The sequence below is a fragment of the Pagrus pagrus genome (genome assembly GCF_965226575.1).
Source record: "Pagrus pagrus genome assembly, chromosome: 11".
Lineage (NCBI taxonomy): Eukaryota > Metazoa > Chordata > Actinopteri > Spariformes > Sparidae > Pagrus > Pagrus pagrus.
The window spans coordinates 27,263,763-27,286,844 of record NC_140195.1 but is presented as its reverse complement, the minus strand read 5'-3'; the positions used below and the strand labels follow the sequence as shown (position 1 = coordinate 27,286,844).

General features: G+C 40.3%; 1 protein-coding gene across 3 annotated transcripts in view; it reads left to right on the top strand.

Annotated features, from left to right (window-relative positions):
- plxnb1a (plexin b1a) overlaps positions 1–22,093 on the top strand; it is a 71,131-nt gene extending 49,038 nt beyond the window's left edge. For all 3 annotated transcript variants that reach the window (XM_084367675.1, XM_084367673.1, XM_084367674.1), the window contains 27 exons: positions 2,029–2,127; positions 2,664–2,786; positions 4,199–4,292; positions 4,445–4,614; positions 5,128–5,279; positions 5,375–5,480; positions 6,713–6,849; positions 6,949–7,122; positions 8,206–8,440; positions 8,620–8,862; positions 9,866–10,042; positions 10,245–10,393; positions 10,525–10,625; positions 10,717–10,934; positions 11,831–12,009; positions 12,113–12,179; positions 12,551–12,697; positions 13,101–13,275; positions 13,499–13,602; positions 13,783–13,867; positions 14,681–14,853; positions 16,101–16,261; positions 17,465–17,612; positions 17,837–17,901; positions 18,740–18,815; positions 19,037–19,111; positions 19,581–22,093. In XM_084367675.1, coding sequence (XP_084223801.1) covers positions 2,029–2,127; positions 2,664–2,786; positions 4,199–4,292; positions 4,445–4,614; positions 5,128–5,279; positions 5,375–5,480; positions 6,713–6,849; positions 6,949–7,122; positions 8,206–8,440; positions 8,620–8,862; positions 9,866–10,042; positions 10,245–10,393; positions 10,525–10,625; positions 10,717–10,934; positions 11,831–12,009; positions 12,113–12,179; positions 12,551–12,697; positions 13,101–13,275; positions 13,499–13,602; positions 13,783–13,867; positions 14,681–14,853; positions 16,101–16,261; positions 17,465–17,612; positions 17,837–17,901; positions 18,740–18,815; positions 19,037–19,111; positions 19,581–19,685 — 3,738 coding nt within the window. In that variant the 3' untranslated portion in view covers positions 19,686–22,093. The remainder of the gene's footprint in view (positions 1–2,028; positions 2,128–2,663; positions 2,787–4,198; positions 4,293–4,444; positions 4,615–5,127; positions 5,280–5,374; positions 5,481–6,712; positions 6,850–6,948; positions 7,123–8,205; positions 8,441–8,619; positions 8,863–9,865; positions 10,043–10,244; positions 10,394–10,524; positions 10,626–10,716; positions 10,935–11,830; positions 12,010–12,112; positions 12,180–12,550; positions 12,698–13,100; positions 13,276–13,498; positions 13,603–13,782; positions 13,868–14,680; positions 14,854–16,100; positions 16,262–17,464; positions 17,613–17,836; positions 17,902–18,739; positions 18,816–19,036; positions 19,112–19,580) is intronic.
- Positions 22,094–23,082: the final 989 nt, after the last annotated feature.

Genomic DNA, 23,082 nt, shown 5'->3' with positions numbered 1-23,082 from the left:
CAGGATGATCTAAACTCTAATCTGCAGTCAGCATACAAGTACACGGTGCACATCCCACAGCAGTGGCAACAATAAGGAATATTGAATACTACACTTGTAGCGCAGTTATCTTTATTAGCTCTCTTGTCAACAGGAAAGGCTAATGACTGACACTAAATCAATGTAATCTCAGATGTGACGATAGCAGTGATAAATTCAAGGCACTAACCCGACAGGTCTTATCGACTAGTCGGCCCTCTCCATATCATCTGCTGTTCACCTCATTCAGTGCTAGCTGCTGATAATAATGTTTCCCTATTGCAGAACATACATTTTCTCCTACACACTAAGAAGAGTTGTAATCCCTGATCATGACATCATTTCTTATTATCCCTCTTTGGTTTTTAATTTATGTCTAATGTTTTGTTGCTGTTGTGTTGTTTGTGTTGGCGGTCGGATGGATTTAGCTGTGTCATATTTTGTTTACAGTGGCTTTTTGTATTCATAGTCTGGTCTAGTATTAAGCTAGGTATAAGATGGGATCGCTACTCCCACGTCAGATCTGTTACAACCAGCAGTATGTGGATCAACTAAGTTTGTTAGATTTCTGTGGAAACACAAATTTAAGTTTGGTCAGGGGAAGCAGAATGCTGTCTGCCCACATAATACCAATTGTAATGTCTTGGTTGGGAGGAATTATTTTCATGGTTCACACTAAGGCCCTTAGTTCCAGTTCCGTGAAACGCTCTAATATTGTAGCTTGACGATGCTCGGCTGCACAATGTCCTGTACAAAATGTATTAAGATCAAGGTGTAGTCAAGGAGTGTCCTGCATCGTCCCAGGATCTGAAACAGTGTCGCCAGATTGGTCTGTTTTTCAGTCCAATAACATCTCAAAATCTACCATTTGATTAAAACCTCCAGTGTATTGATATAATATATTAAATATTGATATTAAAATAAACAATACAAATGAATGCATAAACAGCAGTAACAGAATTGTTGGTAATCCCATTTTTTCAATTTGACATAAAACAACAAGTCAGTTGTTCTCAAGTGCGCTTTAGAATGAGTATACATTGTACGATGCAACTATAAAACTATTTTTCATTTGTTCTCTCTGCCTCAAAAATAAAGAAAAATAAAGGGACAGCTCACTCAACAAATAAAATAGATTTTATCTAACTTGGTAGATTGCAACAAGCCGCGACAGCATTAAGAGAGAGAGAGAGAGAGAGAGAGAGAGGCAGAAAGGGAAAAAAAGAGACAGAGTAAAGTAGATATAATATCAAAAAACAAATAATTATGTTCTAATGTTGCAAGTATAAACAGATTAGCAAAAACACAACAGATCGTGTGAGCTGAGTGATTGGATGTGTTCTCATAACTATTGATTATAATTGCAATGCAGTTTAGCTCCCAACCTGCTGTATATTTTGCATCCTTCAACCTCACCCCATGTTGTATAACAAGTCATACCTCGAATTAAACCCAGCTGTTCAGTTTAGCGTCAGCTTTTCAACAGACCTTAAAATATTCCACAATTGTCATACATTATTGGTATTACTCAACCATTTAAGGCCAGCAATGCAGTTTAGCATCAGCTATTCAACCTCCAGCATTCACACTTCAGTTTCTTCAGAAATGTCCCTCTCTAGTTTTTAGTGTATTTTAAAACCAGCTCAAATCCTGTCCACCTGCCCAAAACCTCCCATTTGGCTTGAAAACTGCCCAATCTGGCAACACTGATCTGAACATCTTTGGAATGAACCGGGACATGAGCCAGGCTTAACTGCATACCTACTGTAACCCTAATGCCACTTGTTCCAGCAGATGTTCAAACAACTTGTTATGTCTGTCTCTGACAAAAGAACTCAAAGTCTTACCAGCATGGAGCAACCATCTCATGCCCATCATTATGATATAAGTTGTTCACATGTCCACATAATGTTGAACAGGATGTATGTGTAGGTTTATAAAGCATAGCAGCATTGTCTTTTCCCTTATGTTTCGATGTTTCTCATGTAACGGATCATAATGTGTCATCAGGAATGTCCGTGTGTGGAGAGAGTTCAGGATTCCTCCCTCTTACCTGTCAATGTGGAGAGGAAAGTCACTCTGGTGGGACAACACCTAAACCTGTTCCAGGTAAGGTAACCAAACACTGGGTCAACAGCCTTGTGTCTCATTGGAGTCAGATTACATTAAAGCTGATTATTCACATGATAAAATATATCCATCATCAAGCTTCAGATACAAGGTTTGAGGCTGGGATTTGTTTCATGTAATTATCAAAAAAGTCTCATCATCAGCAGTGAGTACAAGCAGATTTGCAAACATATGAGAGATATAGACACATTTTTTCTGTGTCAGTATATAATAGTATAAAGGCTCATATTAAAAGCTCTAGACCTCAGGGGTTTTTGATGCATGCTGTGGTTTAGGATAGATTTTCACTGTTCACTGTAACAGAAAGAGCATTATAATGTGAAGACTTTCGGTGTTTTTTTCTCCTAATGAAATTGAAACTGTAGAAATAGCAGCTTTTGCAGCCTCACTGGGGTACTGTGACAGCAAAATAAAAATCAGATGGTACCACCCACTGTACCCCCAATGACATAGGTGAAAACAAGCTTATTTTCTGTATGTCTGTCTACTTGAATGTTTCTGGTGTGTACATTTAGGATGAGAATTTGGACTACGAGTGTGTGTTGGACATTGAGAATCAGTCAGTGGTGGTGGATGCCTCCGTGGAGCCGGATGCCAGACAACAATCAGTCTTCATTATCACCTGCAAACCCCACCAGGTCAGCGAATATCTCAGTTATCATCTCAGTGTGTTGAAACTTTTAGTGTACACTTTACAAGTCTGAAAATAACGGTGTCTGGCCTTTTGTAAAGCCCTGAAAACAATTTCAACAATATTAAATATTCATGACTAAATAACTGCAATCACAGTAAAAGTTTGTACAAAACATCCTTGGTTATTATATAGTAAATACTCAGCAAAAATCTCGGCTTATCTGCATCTTAACGATAAAATGTAACATTTCTCTCTTAAAATGTCTAAAACCGACTAGACCTTTTATTATATAGTTTGTTGAGCTGTTTACTTATATCATTTCAAATGTTTCCAACCATTTTCAAACCTGGAGAAATCCACAAGTGTACTCAAGTTAATGGTGCATTTCATTTGGTTATCTGTCGTTATAACTTTCAGGATGGAGTCAGAGAGAGAGGAAGGAAGTTGGCAACTGAGACTAAAAGTCTCTTCAATAAAACTTTGTGACATTACCTCATCCAGGAGTTATGTCAGATACAGTAGATTTTCATCAACAATTGTGTAATAGTGTGATCACCTATTGTGAAGTGAAGTTTTGGGTTTAACCACAGGAACATTCAAGTTTATTCCCGTTACTGCAGGTGCTTATTTGCATCAATCAGACAGATTACTTTACTGTACATTAGCCATAAAGGTGTGTGTGTTTTTGATCTCAGGTCCACCTCTCACTAATCTCAGCACTCGCCAGAGACTCTGGTTCTCTCTTTTCTCCTCTCTGTAACATTACAATCAAAAGGAAAATACATTTCCGGGCAGTCAACCTTACAGTACATAAACATCCCCACAATCGAGATCACCTCCGCGGATCACTGCTGCAGTCAGGTTGATAAATAGGAGTGAAGATGCATCGTCTTTTTCCCCAAGAGTTAAAACGTAATCTCTGAGCTCTTCACCTGTTTGTTAATTGCTCCGGATCAGAGCAGAAACCGATGTAACTCCAGTGTTTATTCCTCGAGAAGGGCTGGTTCTGCACATCACTCTTCTCCAGAGCTGGCCGGCTCTGAATAACTGACCCCGCCCACCCCGCTCTGCATGCTTGTTTGAGTCACCGTTTTGCTGCAGGCTGTACAATAATTTATCAGCTTCCTCTGTCTCAATCTGATGCAATAAACATTCATAATGACTGTAAATCAACAGAAAAGGTAAAAAAAACACCAATAGCCCATTGGCATGCAATATTAAGAAAAATCTATGAACTGACGTCTCCTGATCAACATTTTGTGTGTTTCTATGAATATTTTTCATTTGCTCTCATAACCAGATAATTTGATGCACACTGTCGCTGCTTTGCACATGAGTGTGCATAACATCAACTCATTTAAGATATCACAAGTAGCACTTATGCCTGTTTAACTGATGTTGCTGTTCTTGTTGCAGTATGCCTATTCTGCCTTGTTGGAGGAATATGCAGCCATGATCAATGTGAGGAGGAAAAACAACTTCCACATCGACAGCGCTGAGGATCTGTATGGTGAGGACTGTTTTTGTGTCTGTGTGTGTGACATCATTTGTATGCGGGAGATGTAAGATTCTGATTACGTACAGTAGCGGGTTCATTTTATATAGTTTGGCATTAAAATAATGTAATTTCCTCACAGACTTCCTCTCTCTGCCTCTTTTCAGTGACTCTGTTCAATTGTTCAGTGGGCCGATCAGACTGCAGCCGGTGTCGCACTGCAGACCCCAAGTATGGCTGTGTATGGTGTGGCGGTGCCGTTAGCTCTCGCTGTGTGTATCAGGACTCCTGCACCGATGAGGTCCAACACACCTGTCCTGCACCTGTCATTCACTTTGTAAGAATGTTTTTACCATCTTTTGAACACTTCCTAAGGATTCTTTTGCTTTTAGAGAAAAATGGTGTTGAAGAATAAACTTCCTATCTATTTTATTTTTGCGGTGGAAGTCACTGTCTGAGAAAAGCAGGATATAATAATGATGTGAATCGTCATCTTGTTCTGACTGCAGGACTGCTTTCTGTTTTATTCCGTATCTGACAAATTGGATGTTTTCTGTATGTGACAGCTCAGATATATGCTCATTTGACTCTGCTGTTTGGTTCCGTTCAGTTCAGTCTTTATTGTCTGTCTGTTATGTCTGCTGTCAAGAGATGAGGGGAGAGAGATAAGGAATGATGTGCAGCAGTGGTCCCAATGGTTTTTACCCCCCGGTTTACCACTTTTAACAATACTGCATCAAACCACATTTCTCCTGGACACCATTTTCATGTCACGCTGTCATTGTATTGAGGCATTATGTCAGAAAAAGGCAGGATATACATTTCATATCGGTGTGCTCTTGTGTTTCAGTTGGACCCAGTATCTGGTCCCGTAGAGGGGGGGACCGTTGTGACCATTTCAGGCTCCAACCTCGGCCAGAGAGCTGAAGACATCCAGAACTCAGTCCAAGTAGCCGGGGTCCACTGCAATGTCATCCACAGCAGATACGAAGTCTCCTCAAGGCAAGTCATCGTTAGCACACCTGAACAAAGCCTGCTCGGAAATGTTTCTGTTTCCATTTTTATAACTGTGACAGTCTTCTGTCTTTATCTTGTAGGATAGTGTGTGAGACTACAAGCAGTGGAAAAGAAAAGAGCGGCCAGGCCTCAGTCAAAGTGAGGGGAGGAGGACTCGGACTGTCTGCACAGATCTTCAGATTCCAGGTAAATTCAGCCACAGTCAGAATGTTTGCAACCACTCAAAAAAACAGTTACTCAGAGAAATCAGGTAACTTTGGTCATTTGGTAATCAGAATTCTCTCCTTCCATCAGGACCACAGCTCGTCCTCACAGCACGAATATGTCTGAATTTTTCATCACAGTTTTAAGATTGTAACTCCACACCCCTACATTTTTTTTTTCATTTTCAGACTTGTAGTCTTCAGACCCAGAGCACACTATAACCTGCTTACCTAAAGGGTTACTCTGGACAATTTATCAGATTACATGCAGCTTCCTCTGGTGCCACAAAGGGCTTTATACTACAATTATCACATATGCAGTAGTACTCTAAAAGACCTGTAAAGACACAATAATGTGTAAAATCGGTGGAGTTACACTTTAAGTGCATGTAAACCCACTGAATATCTACAGAAACTGCTCCACCCTTTCAAAAAGCCGACCCTGGCAGGATTTCATAATGATTCTGAAGCAAATAAACAAGCATTTAAAAAACAAAGACATCTCTGGGGCATTTTCACACCCACTTCACAAGCAGCAGTTACTTTGAATTCTTGAATGTTTCCCCCTGAGTTTTGTCCAGCTTTATGGATGAGTACACAGTAATCGGTCTTGGGTGTGGACCAAAACAGACGCATCAAGCCCTCTCTGAGAGGGAGAGTCCCTTGGTATATTTCTAACCTCATCCTGAAATGCCTCATTTGGACAATGTGATGGAAATGTGATCTGTCAGCGTTCGAATTCGACTTGAGGAAGCATCGAGAATGATTGGTTGTAAAAATTTGCAGCAGCTGTTTAATGTCCGTGTTTGTTTATCCATAAAAAGTGCTTTCCCACTGAAGATTTCTGACCAATTAATGAAACGACAGCTCGCTGCTCCCAGCTTTTGTTAATTGGGCCTCACTTGAAACTGTGCCTTGTAAATGTAAGTGAAACACTGCAGTGCAATAAGGTAATAACATGTCTCCTCATTTACATTACAGTAAAAGGGCCGTAGGTTTGACAACAGCCTTAATTAATTGGCCCAAGTGACAAGCAGATTAATTGTTCTGCTAGCTGACTGTGAGGCAGCCTTCTAGTGTTTCCCAGAATGCCCTGGTGTCTCTTTTATCTTCACAATAAATCAGCCGCTCAGTATCGGATTATTGATTACACTTTTTTTTCTCCCTTCAACTCATCCGTTATCTTTCTTCTTCTCCTTGTCTCTGCATCTCCAGGATCCCGTACTCAGCAGCATCTTCCCCCAAAGAGGGCCCAAGGCGGGGGGCTCATCTCTCACCATCAGAGGCCAGAGACTGAGGACTGGACACCCGAGTGAAGTCAGCGTCTTAATTGGAGGAGTGCCATGTATGGTGTAAGTGTTTCTCATTGACCATGAATTAAGACTTTCTTTTAGTGTAAACTGACTTATATACATATGGGGTTATAATGTAAAATGTCTGCCTCTGTTCAGGCTGAACATCCAGGAGGATCAGATCAGCTGTCTGACCCGAGGCAGCAACAGAACAGGAGAACACAGCATCACTGTGCGGTTCGGTGGAGCAGAGCGACACCTTCAGGGTTTGGTGTATCATTACACCCCCAACCCCAACATCACAATGGCTGCTCCGTCCAAAAGCTTTCTCAGGTAATTATCAGTCTCAACAGAGCAATCTTTAATCATTCATACATTTCTATAGTATAATTTAAACATGTACACAATATACATTGTATAATTGTTGTGGTGACACTTTTCTTTTAGAGCAAAACCCTGAAATCTCAACCTCACACGTCTTGGATACAGTTAAGAGTTAAGGCAGATAGTGGGCAGTAATCTATCTTAAGAAGTAAACCAAAAGATGATGTTTGTCTGTCCTGATCTTGTTTGCTAATCCTTTGTGGCTCAATTGAACACAATTGGAAACAGTAGAAATACAATATATTTAATGTTTCACCACATCAACCTCTTTCATTTGTGCAAATGTATGCTTATTCTGAATTTGATATCAGCAACACCGGTTGGGACAGGGGCAACTCATTGGTAAAAGGTGATAGTATCATGATTAGGTATGAAATGAGCGTCCTCGCAAGGCTCAGTCGTTCACAAGCAAGGATGGGGCGAGGTTCACCACTTTGTGAAACATATGACTGTATAAAGATTACTACATGGGCTTCATAAAACTGTTGTCAGTATGCAAATGATTGCATTCTGTTTTTGTTTGTTTGCCATAGTGTCCCAACTTCTCTGTAATCAGGGTTGTTGAATCGTGTTTCTTCCATATCTACGTATATGTAGGAATACATGTGACGTTCTGTGCATTACATTTAAAGTTTTATAAAACATCAAACAACTAAAATTCACCAATTATATTCATGATTTTCCTCAGAAAGTCTTGCATCAGGTATTCTGGTATAATTTTTTCTCCGTCACTTGAAATAAATTGTACAGAAGTTTCATTGTGAAACATACTGAACACATTTGGACTGTAATAATCTGGCACCGTCTGACACTTTGAACAAGGGAACAATTGGAGAAGTCACCTCCTGTCAACTCAACTGAAGACAATTACATCTGTAGTTAGTAAATATTCACTAAATACGCTAAAGTGAAAAGATTGCATTGACGCAAACAGGCTTATTTATTATCCCAGCATGTCAGTTGTTTAAGTTTAACATGTAATATAATCATCTTTCCAACCATGATTTTCTTCTGTTCTCCTCTCCTCTTCAGGGGAGGCAGAGTCATTCGAGTCTCTGGTCAGAACCTGGATGTGGTCCAGGAGCCCAAAATGAGGGTCACCCTCAGTCCTCCTGACACTCTCCCCCCGAGGAGGAGAAGGAGCATCGTCAGGAGGAATAAAGGAGTCCTGACCAGATACCGGGATCATCGGAGTCCAATGAAGAGATTGAGGAGGATCGTCCCAGAGGCCGACTGCCCTGAGGGAACACTCTGTCATGTCAAACAGGTCTGTTTTCTCTGTGGTCTGTGTTCAGTTTTCTTTAAACCTGTCAAATATATATGGTAAAAAAATATTTAAAGCTGCTGTCAAATATAAAACTCAGCAGGGTGACGGTGATCATAATTTTCCTTCAACTAAAATTTCTCTCACATACTTAATTTGACTGTTCCTGTGCTCTCCTGCAGTACGAGTCACGCTGCACAGTGAACAGTTCCTCCCTCATCTTGTGTCCGACTCCTGCCGTGGGTCCAGAGGCCAGGAGGGCCAGGGTCAAAGTTCATTTCCTGTTGGACAGCCTACATTTTGACTTCAGTGCAGTGGGGAGTGAAGCCTTCAGCTACGAGCCCAACCCGCAGCTCTACTCCCTGAACCAGAATGACCCCAGCAAACCGTACCATTACAAACCTGGCAGCATCATCTCTGTGGAGGTCAGGACTCACACCCTTTGATGAAACCAACTTCTCTTCTTCTCTCTACTCCAAACTGTGTTTAAGAAATTACTTCAGTTTGTGGGCCAGTCTAAGAAGTGCAGGAAGACAACACTTTTCCACACACATAATAAATATTGCAGTTTATTTCATTATTGTGTCAATTAAACAGTGTTATGAGAATACGTTCACCTAATTTTATATAACACTGATATAAAGTGTTGAAACAGTCTTGTGTTTGAATTAGTGTCGTCTTCATATATATTTAATATGTATTTAATAATGTACTTGCGAGATATTATTTAATATATCAAATTATATACGCTCTTTACATTGACAACACCATATCTATTCCAAAAATGTAATATCTAGTAATATGTTCAAATTTATTTTGAAGGAATGGCTCACCCAAAAATGAAAATTCAGTCATAATCTACTCACTCCCATGCCTATAGCAAAACAGTTGCAGCGTTCTTCTAAACACAACATAAAATGACTCAGTACAGCTCGTCCAGCATAATCCAAGTGTCCAGAAGCCCCGAGATCCCAAATTGATTTGAAAAGACATCGTCGAGCTCATGCACCCGCTGCAGACCTGGTGCGTGCCAAAACTTTCATCTTAACAGCTCCAGTGAAGGTTTCAGCTGAAGAAAGGGTGAACGTCACGTCTTTTCAAATCCATTTGGGAACTCAGGGCTTCTGGACACTTGGATTACACTTGATGAGCTGCACGCGGCCATTTCAGTCAAACACGTAATGACTGAATTTGCATTTTTTGTGTGAACTGTTCCTTTAAGAGATTTTTAAATACATATTACTACGTATTACCAATGTATTATCAATATATATTTTGTAATATATATTCTTGAATGAAAATGACAATGACTTCCGTATATTAAAATGTATTATTTTTAATATATTTCATTATGTTTTTCAGTATATGTCAATACATCCTTGTTCCATAAGACTATGCTGTGCATCGTTTTGTATCATTCCCCTCTAGGGAGAGAACCTGGATCTGGCCATCTACAAGCATGAGGTGGAGGCTCGGATAGGGGAGGGAGTGTGTTCAGTGAAGACCCTGACCCGCAACCACTTGTACTGTGAACCACCAGCCCAGCAGCCGTCAGTCACAGCCAGCAACAAACAGGATGGCATGGACAGTCTGCCTGAATTCACAGTGAGTTAATGTTACTGAGAACCTGTTCACATTTACAGTCAGTGTGACCGGACTGTAGCAAAGGACTCTGGTCAGGTGAAGCTAATGGAGAATAAGGATTTAAGAGTGAATCCGTGTAGAGGAACAACAGTACAGTATATGATTGCATTCTGAGCTGTTTTTCTGCTTCATGGTTTAAAAAGTCTGTATTTGTGCTTTCCAGGTGAAAATGGGGAATCTGAATTTCTCTCTGGGCAGAGTGCAGTATGACAGCCAGGCCCAGTCTACGTTTCCTCTGGAGGCTCAGGTGGGAGTCGGGGTGGGAGCCTCCATAGTGGCTCTCATTGTGCTCATCATAGTCCTCATATACAGGTAAACATGTGCAACACTTTGTCATTTCACTTCAATTCCACTGACTTACCAGTTTGTCCTCAAGTAGTACTTCTCCTGTTAACTTTCTTTCGTCTTTACCTTAATATTGCCTATGCATTGTTATTTGTCAGGAGGAAGAGCAAACAGGCCATGAGGGACTATAAGAAGGTGCAGATCCAGCTGGAGAACCTGGAGACCAGTGTGAGAGATCGCTGTAAGAAGGAGTTCACAGGTACGATCCAAACCTTAACATCAGCTCAGCCACTGTCCCAAAATAAGGAAGATGCTCAAACTGATGCCTTCATTCCCTTTTCCTCCTTCAGACCTGATGACTGAGATGATGGACATGTCCAGTGATTTGGTGGGTTCAGGGATTCCCTTCCTGGATTACCGGGCATATGCCGAGCGCATTTTCTTCCCAGGCCACCAGGACTCGCCACTGAGACGAGATCTGGATGTTCCTGAGAGTCGAAGGCAGACTGTGGAGCAAGGGCTGGTTCAGCTGTCCAATCTGCTCAACAGTAAACTTTTTCTCACCAAGGTCAGCAAAGGAAGTGTCTTAATGTGGGGGGACATGTTTTTAATTGGAAAGATGTTCACTTTTTGTGTAGAGACTGTAATTCATTTTCCACAACATGAGTTTTCCCGATAACTTGCTGTTTCTTCACATCTTCATGTTTCATACATCTTTAGTTGAACAGGGCAATGGAGAAAATAAACATGGATCTTATATAAAACATAAAGGAGAGATGTAATGTAAGCTATTGCTATGTTCCAAAATTAGACATTACGAGAGTACAAAGTACTTAGATTTTCAATCTGGTGAGTAAATTTGGTGAATATACAACAGTGGTGATACCGATGTGTTTTATCATTATGAAATTTTAGGACGCTTTATACAATGATTCAGGTGGTCTCGAGCCTGTTTTACCTGCCTGAGACCAACTTGTTGTACAATATAAAAAAAAAAACATAAATGAATTATTGCATTCAAGTAGGAATATGATGCCTTAACTGAGTTTCTTATATCTAAAATTTGCAAGGTTAAATTTCAGAGTTTTTTTCTATGCTTCTTGAAGTTAAGAGTTGGATCAAGGGTAACACCCAAGTATTTAATTTCATCCGCATGATTTTGTGCCCATTTACACTGATGCCAGGAAGTTAGGTCTTAAGGTTTGTATCTATTGGTACAGTACATAGTTACAGTCTTTTAAAACATTTAGAGTGAGACGGGCATACATCATTAATTTGATATTCTGAACAGATGGAGATTATTGATGTACTATACATACTGAAAAGCAGTGGTTCTGAGCTTGTGGCAGGCTTTTTTAAGGGTGATATTTTATTGTTCAACCTTACACACTGATGTCGGCCACTTAGGTACAATTTAATCCACCAAGGTATGATTTAATCTTCTTATCCCTGTTGTCTCTGTAGTTTATTCACACTCTGGAGGTCCAGCGGACATTCTCTCCAAGGGACCGGGCCTATGTGGCCTCACTGCTGACTGTAGCCCTGCATGGTAAACTGGAGTACTTCACAGACATCCTGAAAACACTCCTCAATGATCTGGTGGAGCAGTATGTGGCCAAGAACCCCAAACTGATGCTCAGGAGGTGAGGCTGAACTCAGTTGGTCAGTTTATCTTCAGCGCTGGGCCGCTGACACTTTCTCCATCCATACATCGTTTGTTTACATGTGTGTTTTTTCTTTTTCCAGAACGGAATCAGTGGTTGAAAAGCTTTTGACAAACTGGATGTCAATCTGTCTGTTTACCTTTCTGAGGGTATGTATGCTAGTATATTAAACCTGACCAGAGATCAGTGAGTGAAGGTTAAATCTGCATCAAAAGCCTGTACTTATTCAGAGAAATACAGCACGTCTACGTCTTAAAATGTCTCAAATTTAATTTGATAAATATTAAGCCAGTTAGAAACACTTCTCATTTAAAACATGTATCACTATGAAAACTCTCTATTGAAGCCAGTACAAATGAAATTCAGTTGATCATTCTGGCCTCGTCCACACGCAGGCTGGCCAATCCTGGCTGCTCACACGTAATGGAGACAGCTCGGTCAGGACACGCATTGAGTGACTCTTAAATTAAATCCTGTTGTGTTGGGACATTGTTGACCTTCCGTCTTTATTCTTGGCCAGGAATCAGCAGGGGAGTCGTTCTACATGCTGTTCAGAGCAATAAAGCACCAGGTGGACAAGGGACCTGTGGACGCTGTGACGGGAAAAGCCAAGTACACACTGAATGACAACCGGCTGCTGCGAGAGGACGTGGAGTACCGCACTCTGGTCAGGACACACAGAGATACAATATACAGTTTATTAACACAGGCAGAGTTAATATGTTAACAATATTAGAGTCTGTAAAATGTGTATTTTACTCAAGAAGCAGATTTTTCTTTCTTTTTTGTCATTTTTGGTGGCTTTAAGTTTGCATAGTTCTTTTCTTTATTCCAAAATAAATTGTTTTACATTAAGCAGGGGTCAAATTAACATGAACTGTTTCATGATATTTATTATAGTTAATGTCATAGCTTATTGATTATTTTTCTGAATTCAAACTTGAGTGACTAAATAAAGCTTACAAGTTTAACTCAAACCAATATGGACGACGGCACACACTCACTGAAATTCTGTCTAGTGGTGTCGCAGTATTTCCACCGTCAAACAATCCTCCTGTTGATCTGTCCAGACCTTAAATGTTGTGATGCCAGCTGCAGCCACCACTGGAGGCACTACTACCCAGACGGTACCTGCGAAAGTCCTCGACTGTGACACCATCACTCAAGTGAAGGAGAAACTTGTGGAGCAAACATGGAAGGGAACCTCCTTCTCACAGAGGCCACACATTGACTCATTACATCTTGGTAAGTCCAGTTTGTGTTACAACATCCTGCTTCTCCTTAGCAGGTGACTGTAGTGATTAGTGGGCTTTCAGTCATATGGAGCAGTTGTTCACATTAACTTTTGGGCAGGCCTGGGGAGTATTGGAATACATGGAGCGACATAACGTGATTAGGATACAAAAAAGTCTCACCTAATTGTAATGATAATCAGTAACAAGAGGTCATATAAACATATTCTCTCCAGAATGGCGTGCAGGTGTTGCAGGTCACCTAATCCTATCAGATGAGGACCTGACGTCAGTGGTACAAGGCTCATGGAAGCGTCTTAATACACTGCAGCACTACAAGGTCAGAGCAAGTCACACAAACACTAACATACACACACACACACACACACACACACACACATCAACCATGAATGTGCAGAATACAGCTGTGAAAACTATCTAGACTCCTCTAGATGTTCCTCTAAATGTTTGAGGCAGTTTTTCCAAAGTGTGAAAGATGTGATATAACTGTGTGATGCAGGTCCCTGATGGAGCAACAGTGGCCCTCGTCCCCAGGAACACCAAGCATCACCTCCATGACAGCCATGATTACATGCCTGGAGAAAGTGAGTCATTTTTTTGTGGATTGTAAACACACTAAACACAAATACATCATTTAGATATGAACAGGTAGGAACTTCAAGCAGCAGAAATTACTTTGCAGTACTTAAGAGACGGGGACATGAGGGTCTGAAGTTAGGCAGCGTCTTAAACATGAACGCAAAATGGCCAAGAGTGCTTTTTTCCAGATTGTTTTATACTTCGGAACAACTCTTCATTCATCTTGGCCTCCTTCCATTACTGTATATATACAGACTCTAGTTTTTAAAGAAAAATCATGGAATATTGTCAGATGTAACTCTGACTTCTACTTTTCCTTTGTTACCCCGTCATATTCTCTACTATTCATATTCAGCCAGACAGTCAACAGTTACACAGATTGGATTTTATCTCAGTCACTTTTCTTTTCCTTTTTGTTGAAGGTACTAATCAGTGAAATACAGAGCAAGCTTTATTATTTGACTAATTTAAGCACATGGTCAAAGTATTATGTTATTTAATTTATTTTGTGAGCAGCTAAACATACATACGGAACGAAGAAAATAAATCAGTCTAGATGTTTTTTAACAGCTTGTACATGTAAATACTTTGTAAGTGAATGTTGGTAAGTACAGATATTATGCAGTCATGTGTTTCCTGACAGGCTGAACAGAGTCTGAATAACCAGCAGAGGTCACTGTTTGACAGTGTATTGGTGTGTTATGTTGCAGTGGGAAGCTGAGAGTTGGCAATAAAAGTAGTAGTAAAACGGACAACAGAAATAGACAACACCAAGCCAAGACAAATATACTAATACCACTGTGGTCCCCTCCTACCAGAGACCCCTATGCTGGATGACGGGGAGGAGGGAGGAGTGAGGCTGTGGCATCTGGTGAAAGCCAGCGAAGAGTCGGAGCTGCCCAAGCACAGGAGAGGCAGTGTGAGGGAGAGGGGAGGCGAGAGGGCCAAGGCCATCCCCGAGATCTACCTCACACGACTGCTCTCCATGAAGGTAAAACACATGCTGCTCCGTCACTCTGATTTGAACAGGTGTTGCATATTTACATGTACCACACATGTTAGATGGTCACATTCTTTAAATGAACGATCCAAACTTATTGTGTTAAAAGGTAACAGGCAGCGTCGTAGACAATTTGGATGAGCATGTTTTGTGGCTCCGTGGTGGAGTCTCCATGTTAGATACACAAAGTATGAAGTGTGTCTTCTTTTTACTTCTGGATAATCTTCCACACTTAACTCACGAGACAGCTAACACTGCCTTTAACTTCCAAGAGGCTGTTGCACCATAAAGAGTAACAGAGCTGCTCGTCTTTTATAGTGAGTGAAGCTCCTCTGGTTAAAAGGGTGTGAACATGGCAGCCTTCATGACTATGGCTTTGTGCTATTTTGAGCTTACATTTTCACAAAGAAACCATCATCAGTCTTGATCCAGTGTGAGTCTGCATTATTTAAAACAAATGAAATATTCATCTTGAATATATCTGTTGACCCAACACATCCTGCTGATCTTTTCTCACAGTAAACACATGTTGATAAGCATGGTGTGAAAAATGCAGTGGGCATGAAAGTATTATATGTAGTATATTAGATAAGGAAAACTCTAAGTGGTGTAGTATGAATTTCAGTCATGGCTCCACTGTTTAGTCAGAGAAGGGTTAAAGTGGTACAACAACAAAAACAGTCATTATCTGTACAGCAGTGAGCGAGATATCCTAACGTCAGTCTCTGGTATGACTCAAGCTCTAAAAAAAGATGATCCTACATTTCCTATAATGCAACAGGATAGTATATTTTGTTATAACCGGATCCTAGATGATCCTAGTGCTAAATCAGTGGAGTGCTCCTGTAATGAAAGCATCTTTTGAATTGGTGAAATCATGTGACAAAACAAAGAGTGGTATAGAAGGTGATGGAACATAAACATACAGACACTAAGACAAAGAGGTTGCAATGATGAAGACACAAATACATGTATCGTTACACCCTCTTGTTATAACATGTGACAGTGAACAGGTTAGTGTACAGAGTAAGGGTTATGGAATGTGCTGGGGAGACAAAGTTTGACTGGATGTATTTAAAGAGTAATGTCAGAGAACCAGCCAGTAGTAGTGAAGTAATAATCACAATTACATCAAACGGCAGTTATGAGAATACCACAAATGAGCGGATAACCCACTGTGAGCTTGATTGTGTAAACATGCGGTTTATTTATCAGTTTCACTGTGTGCTCTGTCTCAGGGAACACTGCAGAAGTTTGTGGATGATTTATTCACCGCCATCCTCAGCACCAGTCGCCCTGTACCTCTGGCTGTCAAATACTTTTTCGACTTGTTGGATGAGCAGGCTCTGCAGCACAACATCACTGACCCTGAGACCATCCACATCTGGAAGACCAACAGGTAACGGGCTAGCAGCAGCAGCAGCTCACAAATGGTTTGGTTGTGAGAAGACAGGGATTGAAGCCAGAAATGGGTCACAGGCCAACTTCTGGTGGGCCGCCATGTGAGAAAAGATATAAACACACTGCAAGGGAAATTTCATCTGACGCTTTAAGAACGTCATGTGTCAGCAAAGCATGCCCACACAGAACATATGGACAGCAGTTGAACACGTATTTCTACAATGACGCAAAGATTCATGTGAAATGCCACAACTTTATGAAACAATATCAAAAACATCTCTGAAGGAGTTCCTGGAAATGTCACCAGAGCTCTTGAACTCTTAATCAAAGGGTTATTTCAGTCACTTTCACAATGTATTTTGGTTCATGTGGTCGGGCAGAGAAGAAAAATACATCCGTACTAATACATTATCCATCTTGTTGCCTTTTAGTTCTGTTCTAGCTGTGCTCACAGTGACTTATTGCATCAATCCAAGAGAAGTAAAAATGAGGATATACGGACGGCAAAGAAACTCATTTACTGGATCGTTTCTCCCTCTGCCATCCTGCATCATCATTGCTACATGAACCAACATGGCGAAATCAAATACCAGTGACTGACAGCCAGTCATCCTGCAATCAAACAGACTGCATTTATTTCTGACTTTTCTAGTCTTACTCACCACTCAAGGACAACACAAGTCAGCATTCACCTTTTCACACACAAATTCACACACTGGTGGCAGAGTTACCATGAAACATTCATACACACACTCACACATCGATGGAACAGCCGTCGGGAGCAATTTGTGGTTCAGTATCTGGTCCAAGGACACTTGTACATGTAAAGGGGCTGAGGATCGACCACTGACCTTCCGATTATTGGACAAACCGCTCTTCCTCCTGAGCCACAGCCACACTCACCCCGCTACTCACTGAACTCCTTCAGTTTTATCAATTTATGAAAGTCCAAGCACTCACATGCTAACGCGTATACAGTACGCATTACCAAGAGGATGTTATGTGTATATATATATATATATATATATATATATATGTTTGTATGTGTATATATATATAAAAGATCCTTGAACCTGAACAAAACATTTATTAAGGTGTCTCTTTTCCTCTTGTTTATACAGTAAATACATTGTCTTGATATCCATTGTAATCAGTGGATCTTTGTTAACACGTGCATCGACTTTCTTGTCTGTCCAAACAGTTTACCCTTGCGCTTCTGGATCAATATCCTGAAGAACCCACAGTTCATCTTTGACGTGCAGACCTCAGACCACGTGGATGCTGTGCTCTCCGTCATCGCCCAGACCTTCATGGATTCCTGCACCATCGCTGACCACAAGCTGGGACGGGTGAGCTAATCACTTTAAGGCACTGCCAATATTACAGAACCGTGTAACTCTATACCACTATAGCTCTGCTATTAAACAAATCACAAAACACTATACGAGCACTAAGAGGGAAATAAAATCAGTAGGTATTTGTAATACATCATCTCATATTAGGACGGTGGCTTTGAATGACCCGTCTTATGTGATATTCAGGACACATCTATCCATTTGTCTTCCTTGCTCAGGACTCTCCCATCAACAAGTTGCTGTACGCCAGAGACATCCCGCGCTACAAACAGATGGTGGAGAGGTAAGAATATGGCAGCCAGTTGCCCCACTGACCCCCAGGCATAAAAAACACTGGAGGAGAGAGAAGTGAGGAAGGGGGAGAGGGAAGGAGGGGGAGAGTGAGGCCGAGGACAATCTGTCAGTGGGCAGACAGAGGGTAGACTAAGCCTGCGAGGCTTCCATGCATGGATGGTCTGAGAGCAGACTGCTACACTTACTGCTGTCTGCTGCACATTAAACCCTGCAGATTACACTGGTGATGTATTAAAGCTTCACTAGACTTGACTTCTATGTAACAAATATGCCTGTTTCATAAGCTTTATTAGTCTAATGTACATTAAAAAGGATAACTGCTGCAGAAAACTGTGTTCTGTATTAAAGAGCAGAGACAGTCCACCTCTCTTTAGGATGGTAAACATGATTGTTGCTTTCTCCAAACTCAACTCACAAAACTGCATGATTTTTTAAGTGAGTCTGGGGACTTTCTACACTGGTGACAAAGACGTAGCATGTATTGGTTCCTGTTAACTGTATTAGTAAAATAATTGACATGTTTACGATCATTAAAATGTCGTGACCTTTGGTACATTTGATGTAAATGGTGAAATCATTTGAAACAGTGAGTCTTGATCCTTATGAACACATCCTCTGCTGTAAGAAAAGTAGCTCTGCTCATCATACAAGTACCATTATTCTGTTTGTATTACAGCCATTTAACATCAGACTATCTGTACATAGTACACATTGTATAACAGCTGCTGTAAAATATGAAGGGATTCAAGAACCTTGAGGCATTATATTTCCTTAAATTCCACTGCAGTTCTTTCTTCTCACTACATAACTCTTTCCTGCTCTCTCAGGTACTATGCAGACATCCGTCAGACCATCTCCGCCAGCGACCAGGAGATGAACTCTGCTCTAGCAGAACTCTCTCGTGTACGTTACCCGCTCTTGTTTTCCTATTTTGCAAAAATAAATTTTTAAGGCAAAGGTTCAGCACAAATCATTTCAGGACCTGGACAATCCCACCACCTGGGTGGGTGCCTAACAAGCTAGCTGTGGAGTTAAATAAAATATGAATGGCAACCGCTACAGTTCTTAACAGCCTCCGCCCGCTGACGTTTCTTCACCTCTCTATTTTTACTCTCCCCAAACAGAATTATACTGCTGAGGTCAACTGCCTCGTGGCTTTACATGAGCTGTACAAGTACATCAACAAGTACTATGATCAAGTGAGTATAACCAGAGTACAAAAACACGACTGTGGGGTTGGATGATTTGATGTGCTGTGGTTTAGATGCATCTGGGTGCGTGTACAGTCATTTCATTCACTCTCTTAAGTGCTAAAAATACACTATCGTATTAGCTCTTCAACTGTAAGACCTGCATCCCTTTGTTACCACTGCTGTGCCTGTCGAACTTTTTGTTTGCTCCGGCAGATACGTCTGGTCTGCTCCCATTAAGACAGATTTCTGTCTGAGCTGGTCTGTCTTGGGCCAATCAGAGCTTTTTATGTAATATGGGGCAAATTCAATACAATGATGTTACCGGTCCAAATTTAAAAAGTGTAATGCATTCCTTACTGATCTGCTGTGCCTAGTTATAGTTGCTGTGTAAGCAAATGGTCAGTTATATTGATGTCCCCCAAAATTCCAGTACAATTGTAATGATTTTCATCCAACTTCCTCCATCCCCTGTCAGATCATCACGGCCCTGGAAGAAGACTCCACAGCCCAGAAGATGCAGCTCGGTTACAGGCTCCAACAGATTGCAGCAGCTGTAGAAAACAAAGTCACAGACCTATGACCTCAAGGACGCTACAGATTTTTCCTTTAGCCTTAATGCAGAGGACAATGATGGAAGAAAGTTCCATCTCCTGGAGAAAAAAGCAAAGTTTTTTCTCCTTTTTTAAGGACAAAGGAACAATGTGGCACATACTGTGAGTTTGCTGTCATTCTGGCAGACTGATTTTTAGCGAAGGGAGAAATTATCTCTAGGATCACTGACACTGGCCGTGTTTTCTGTCCCGTGTCCAGGAGGTATAGAAAAGACTCCCTTGACATTTCCACAGGTCCTAACACTGGGAGGAAGATGACACTGCTCTGAGGGGGAAAAAAAGAAAATGTGAAATAAAGCACATCAAAATATAGGGACCTGCTCTGAACTGACACCTCTCACAAGGATTTCCCATGTTGAAGTCAAACTAAAGGGAGACATAATATGAAAAGAGATCTTTTTGTTTTTCCTTCATATCGCAGTGGACTCGAAGATTTGTTTGTTTTTTTTGTTTTTTGGACAAACTGCACAGAACATTCCTGCAAGTTTACAACTATACTTATTAGTCTTCTGCTGAGACGTTGATGCTGGATGAAGGAACAGTGAGCGAAGAGTAAACGAAGAGTAAAAGGGAACAGGAGGATTTCTCTGTTGACAGCTGTGGACGTGATGTCAGAAGTCTTACATAAAGGACAAACAAACAGATACTGACACTGTCAAAGTGCTGTGGAGGCCCGAGCAACCGCTCGTCGTGTTGGAAGGATATTTGGATTCTGCTTTGAGCTTCCTTAAATCATTCGACCAAGTCTTACTCTGTGAAGTTGAATTAGTTGTTACTGGACAGTTTGTTGTTCTGTGGAAACAATTTCCCGAGATAGGCTTTCTTTTTCATTTTTTACGCTCGCCATCACTGCGATTTGTAGATGCTGCTCACGTAGTTTGAACTTAAAACCAGTGTTTTGTAAAGTTGTTGATTTTATTTTGTCGCAGACGTAGAAAATGAATACTCACAGCCTGCTTTCTTCTCATGATGACCTACAGTTATTGTGAATGTTCCTCTGCTTTAGCAATGTTTCGCAAAGTGTTGATATTGATTTTGTAAAAAAATGTTTTACTTTTAGATGTATTGCCCAAGACAATTTGGCAGAGCTACTTCTAGCTAACACGTTAACTGATCCGTCCTTAAGAAAACCATGAAAGTAAATTCTTCTATAAAACTGTAACTACATGTAGACAAAAGCCATAATAGCACCACCGTAACGTACTAATTCAGTGATGATCCTATCACCTGTGAAGGACCAAGCCTAACTTACAAGGAAATACATGCACAAATATTTGAATTGAGAAAAATCTAGTAAATAAATTCTACATTATTTAATTTATGTTTGGTGCCATTTCAGGATTGTTTCCCTTCAAATGATGTTTGATTGACAGCACGTAGTGTAGTGTGACGACCCTCATAGGTCATGAATCCTGAGATGAATAATCTAGAATTAATTTACTACTTTTAGTTCTCATATATGTGCATTTTAAAGATTTATTTGAATTGCGTTATCCAGATTCTTTTTTTTTAATTTTATTTTATTTTCTTTTATTTAAGTCAGGTTGGATCCATTTTCTACACTATTATTTTGTTCTGTTTTGCGATTTACAACTTTATCATTCAGCCAGAGCTCCAGTGAATTGTTATCTCTTCCTGGTTTCTCTTGTTTAAAACTGAAGTTGCATTTTGTTGTTCAGCTCCACCTGTAAATTTTACTAAAGCCCTGTTTCAGGCTGACGGATATGGAGGAAAGCTGCTGCCTCCACTGGATGGTCAGAGCGTTCAGATCAAACCGTATGATTAATGAACAGAGGTGCTTGTGTCCCCTGTTGCTCTGTAATGCCACAAGTCTTTTACTAGTTTTTTCCAATTTAATTTATTTTTAATTTATTTTAATTCATATGTTGTTGGATATTTTTTTCTAACATATAAAAATAACAGTGGAAATATCCCTCCCAATCAGATGTTGCATCTGCATCATGTTTGTTTTAAACAAAAACCAAGAGACTTTTTCATTTTTCTACCTTTTCACGTTCCTTTTTATCGGTTGACTTCCTCTCAAGATAGTTCAAGTCGGAATCACATTCACAGTTAGTTGTCTTTAAATCCTGATACAGTTCAGTTCTGATTTTTAATGTCGCGAGTGATTATTCTGTACAATAAAAAAACATTCTTTGCCAGGGACATTAGTGTTGCTCGTGGCTTACATGTGTATGCAAAGCTCCATTCTGATGTTTGACCATTTTCCTGTACATACTTACTGCTTTTAAGTAATCCTGACTTTAGTGTTCTCTAACTAATTGCTAGGATGAACCTAACAACAACTTAATGTGATGCAATAAAGTGGTCCCGGTGTTGAATAATGTCTCAAGTTATCGCTGTTACTTTATAAAGTGGATTCTGAATATTATTTCTACAGCAAGCAGAGTGTTAATTGATAATAACATCAAATAATAACACAAATCATAATATCCTTGTTGTTCATTCATGTGTGTTTCTATCACACATTTGACACTGTTGATGCGGTTCACAGAAAGTTGAAATCCTTTGCATCAACACATATTGAAAATGAAGTAGTAGTCATGTAGTTAATTTTCATTATATGATTATCATGGCCAGAGGGATTAATGATAAAGATATTAGCGCAATATCTAAAAGAGAAGAATGAAAATGTAAAGAAAGAAAAAGAAAATGTACACAACTCCCACACTGGAGAGCTAACTTTTTTAAGGTGTGGGTAGAGTCGTCGTCTGTCATTTGCCAACATGATTTTGCACAGCAGTGGTAGTGGTGTAGCTGTGGTTGTAGCTACCTAGCTAGTTGTTTCCATGGCGGGTAGCAACCAGCAATAATGTGCACCATCGTCACCTGCTTTGAAAAGGAATGAACAATAGGGTGAGGGGAATAATCCAGCGGCACCGGATTCTTAACACAATATTATCATACTGTATGTGTATTGTAAATATTTCTTTTTTAAATATCACCTGAGAATTGTGACACCCTGACTCTACAGTCACACATTAAATTAAAATTGGCTTCTACTTGCAAACTTAAGATAAAAATAATATTCATAAACATTGTTAAAGCGGAAATAGACAACGTTTCAAACTATAGTTTCCCTGTGTTATCACTGTTGCCGGCCACTGTCGCAATGACAGCATTAGCAACATGGCTACCACTAGCAGCCTGGCTACTGAAAGAATCCCAGTTTGACTTAGAAATCCAGATCTCAGTGCTGTGAAAGGAAGAGGAAAACACCTGGTTGTATTAATAAGTAGGCAGGTGGGTTTAAATAACATCTTTTCAAGTCAGTTTGGAAAAAGTCCAAATTTACTTCTCTTCTTTTTTGGACCACGAAACTTCACTGAGGCTGAGGAGATTAAA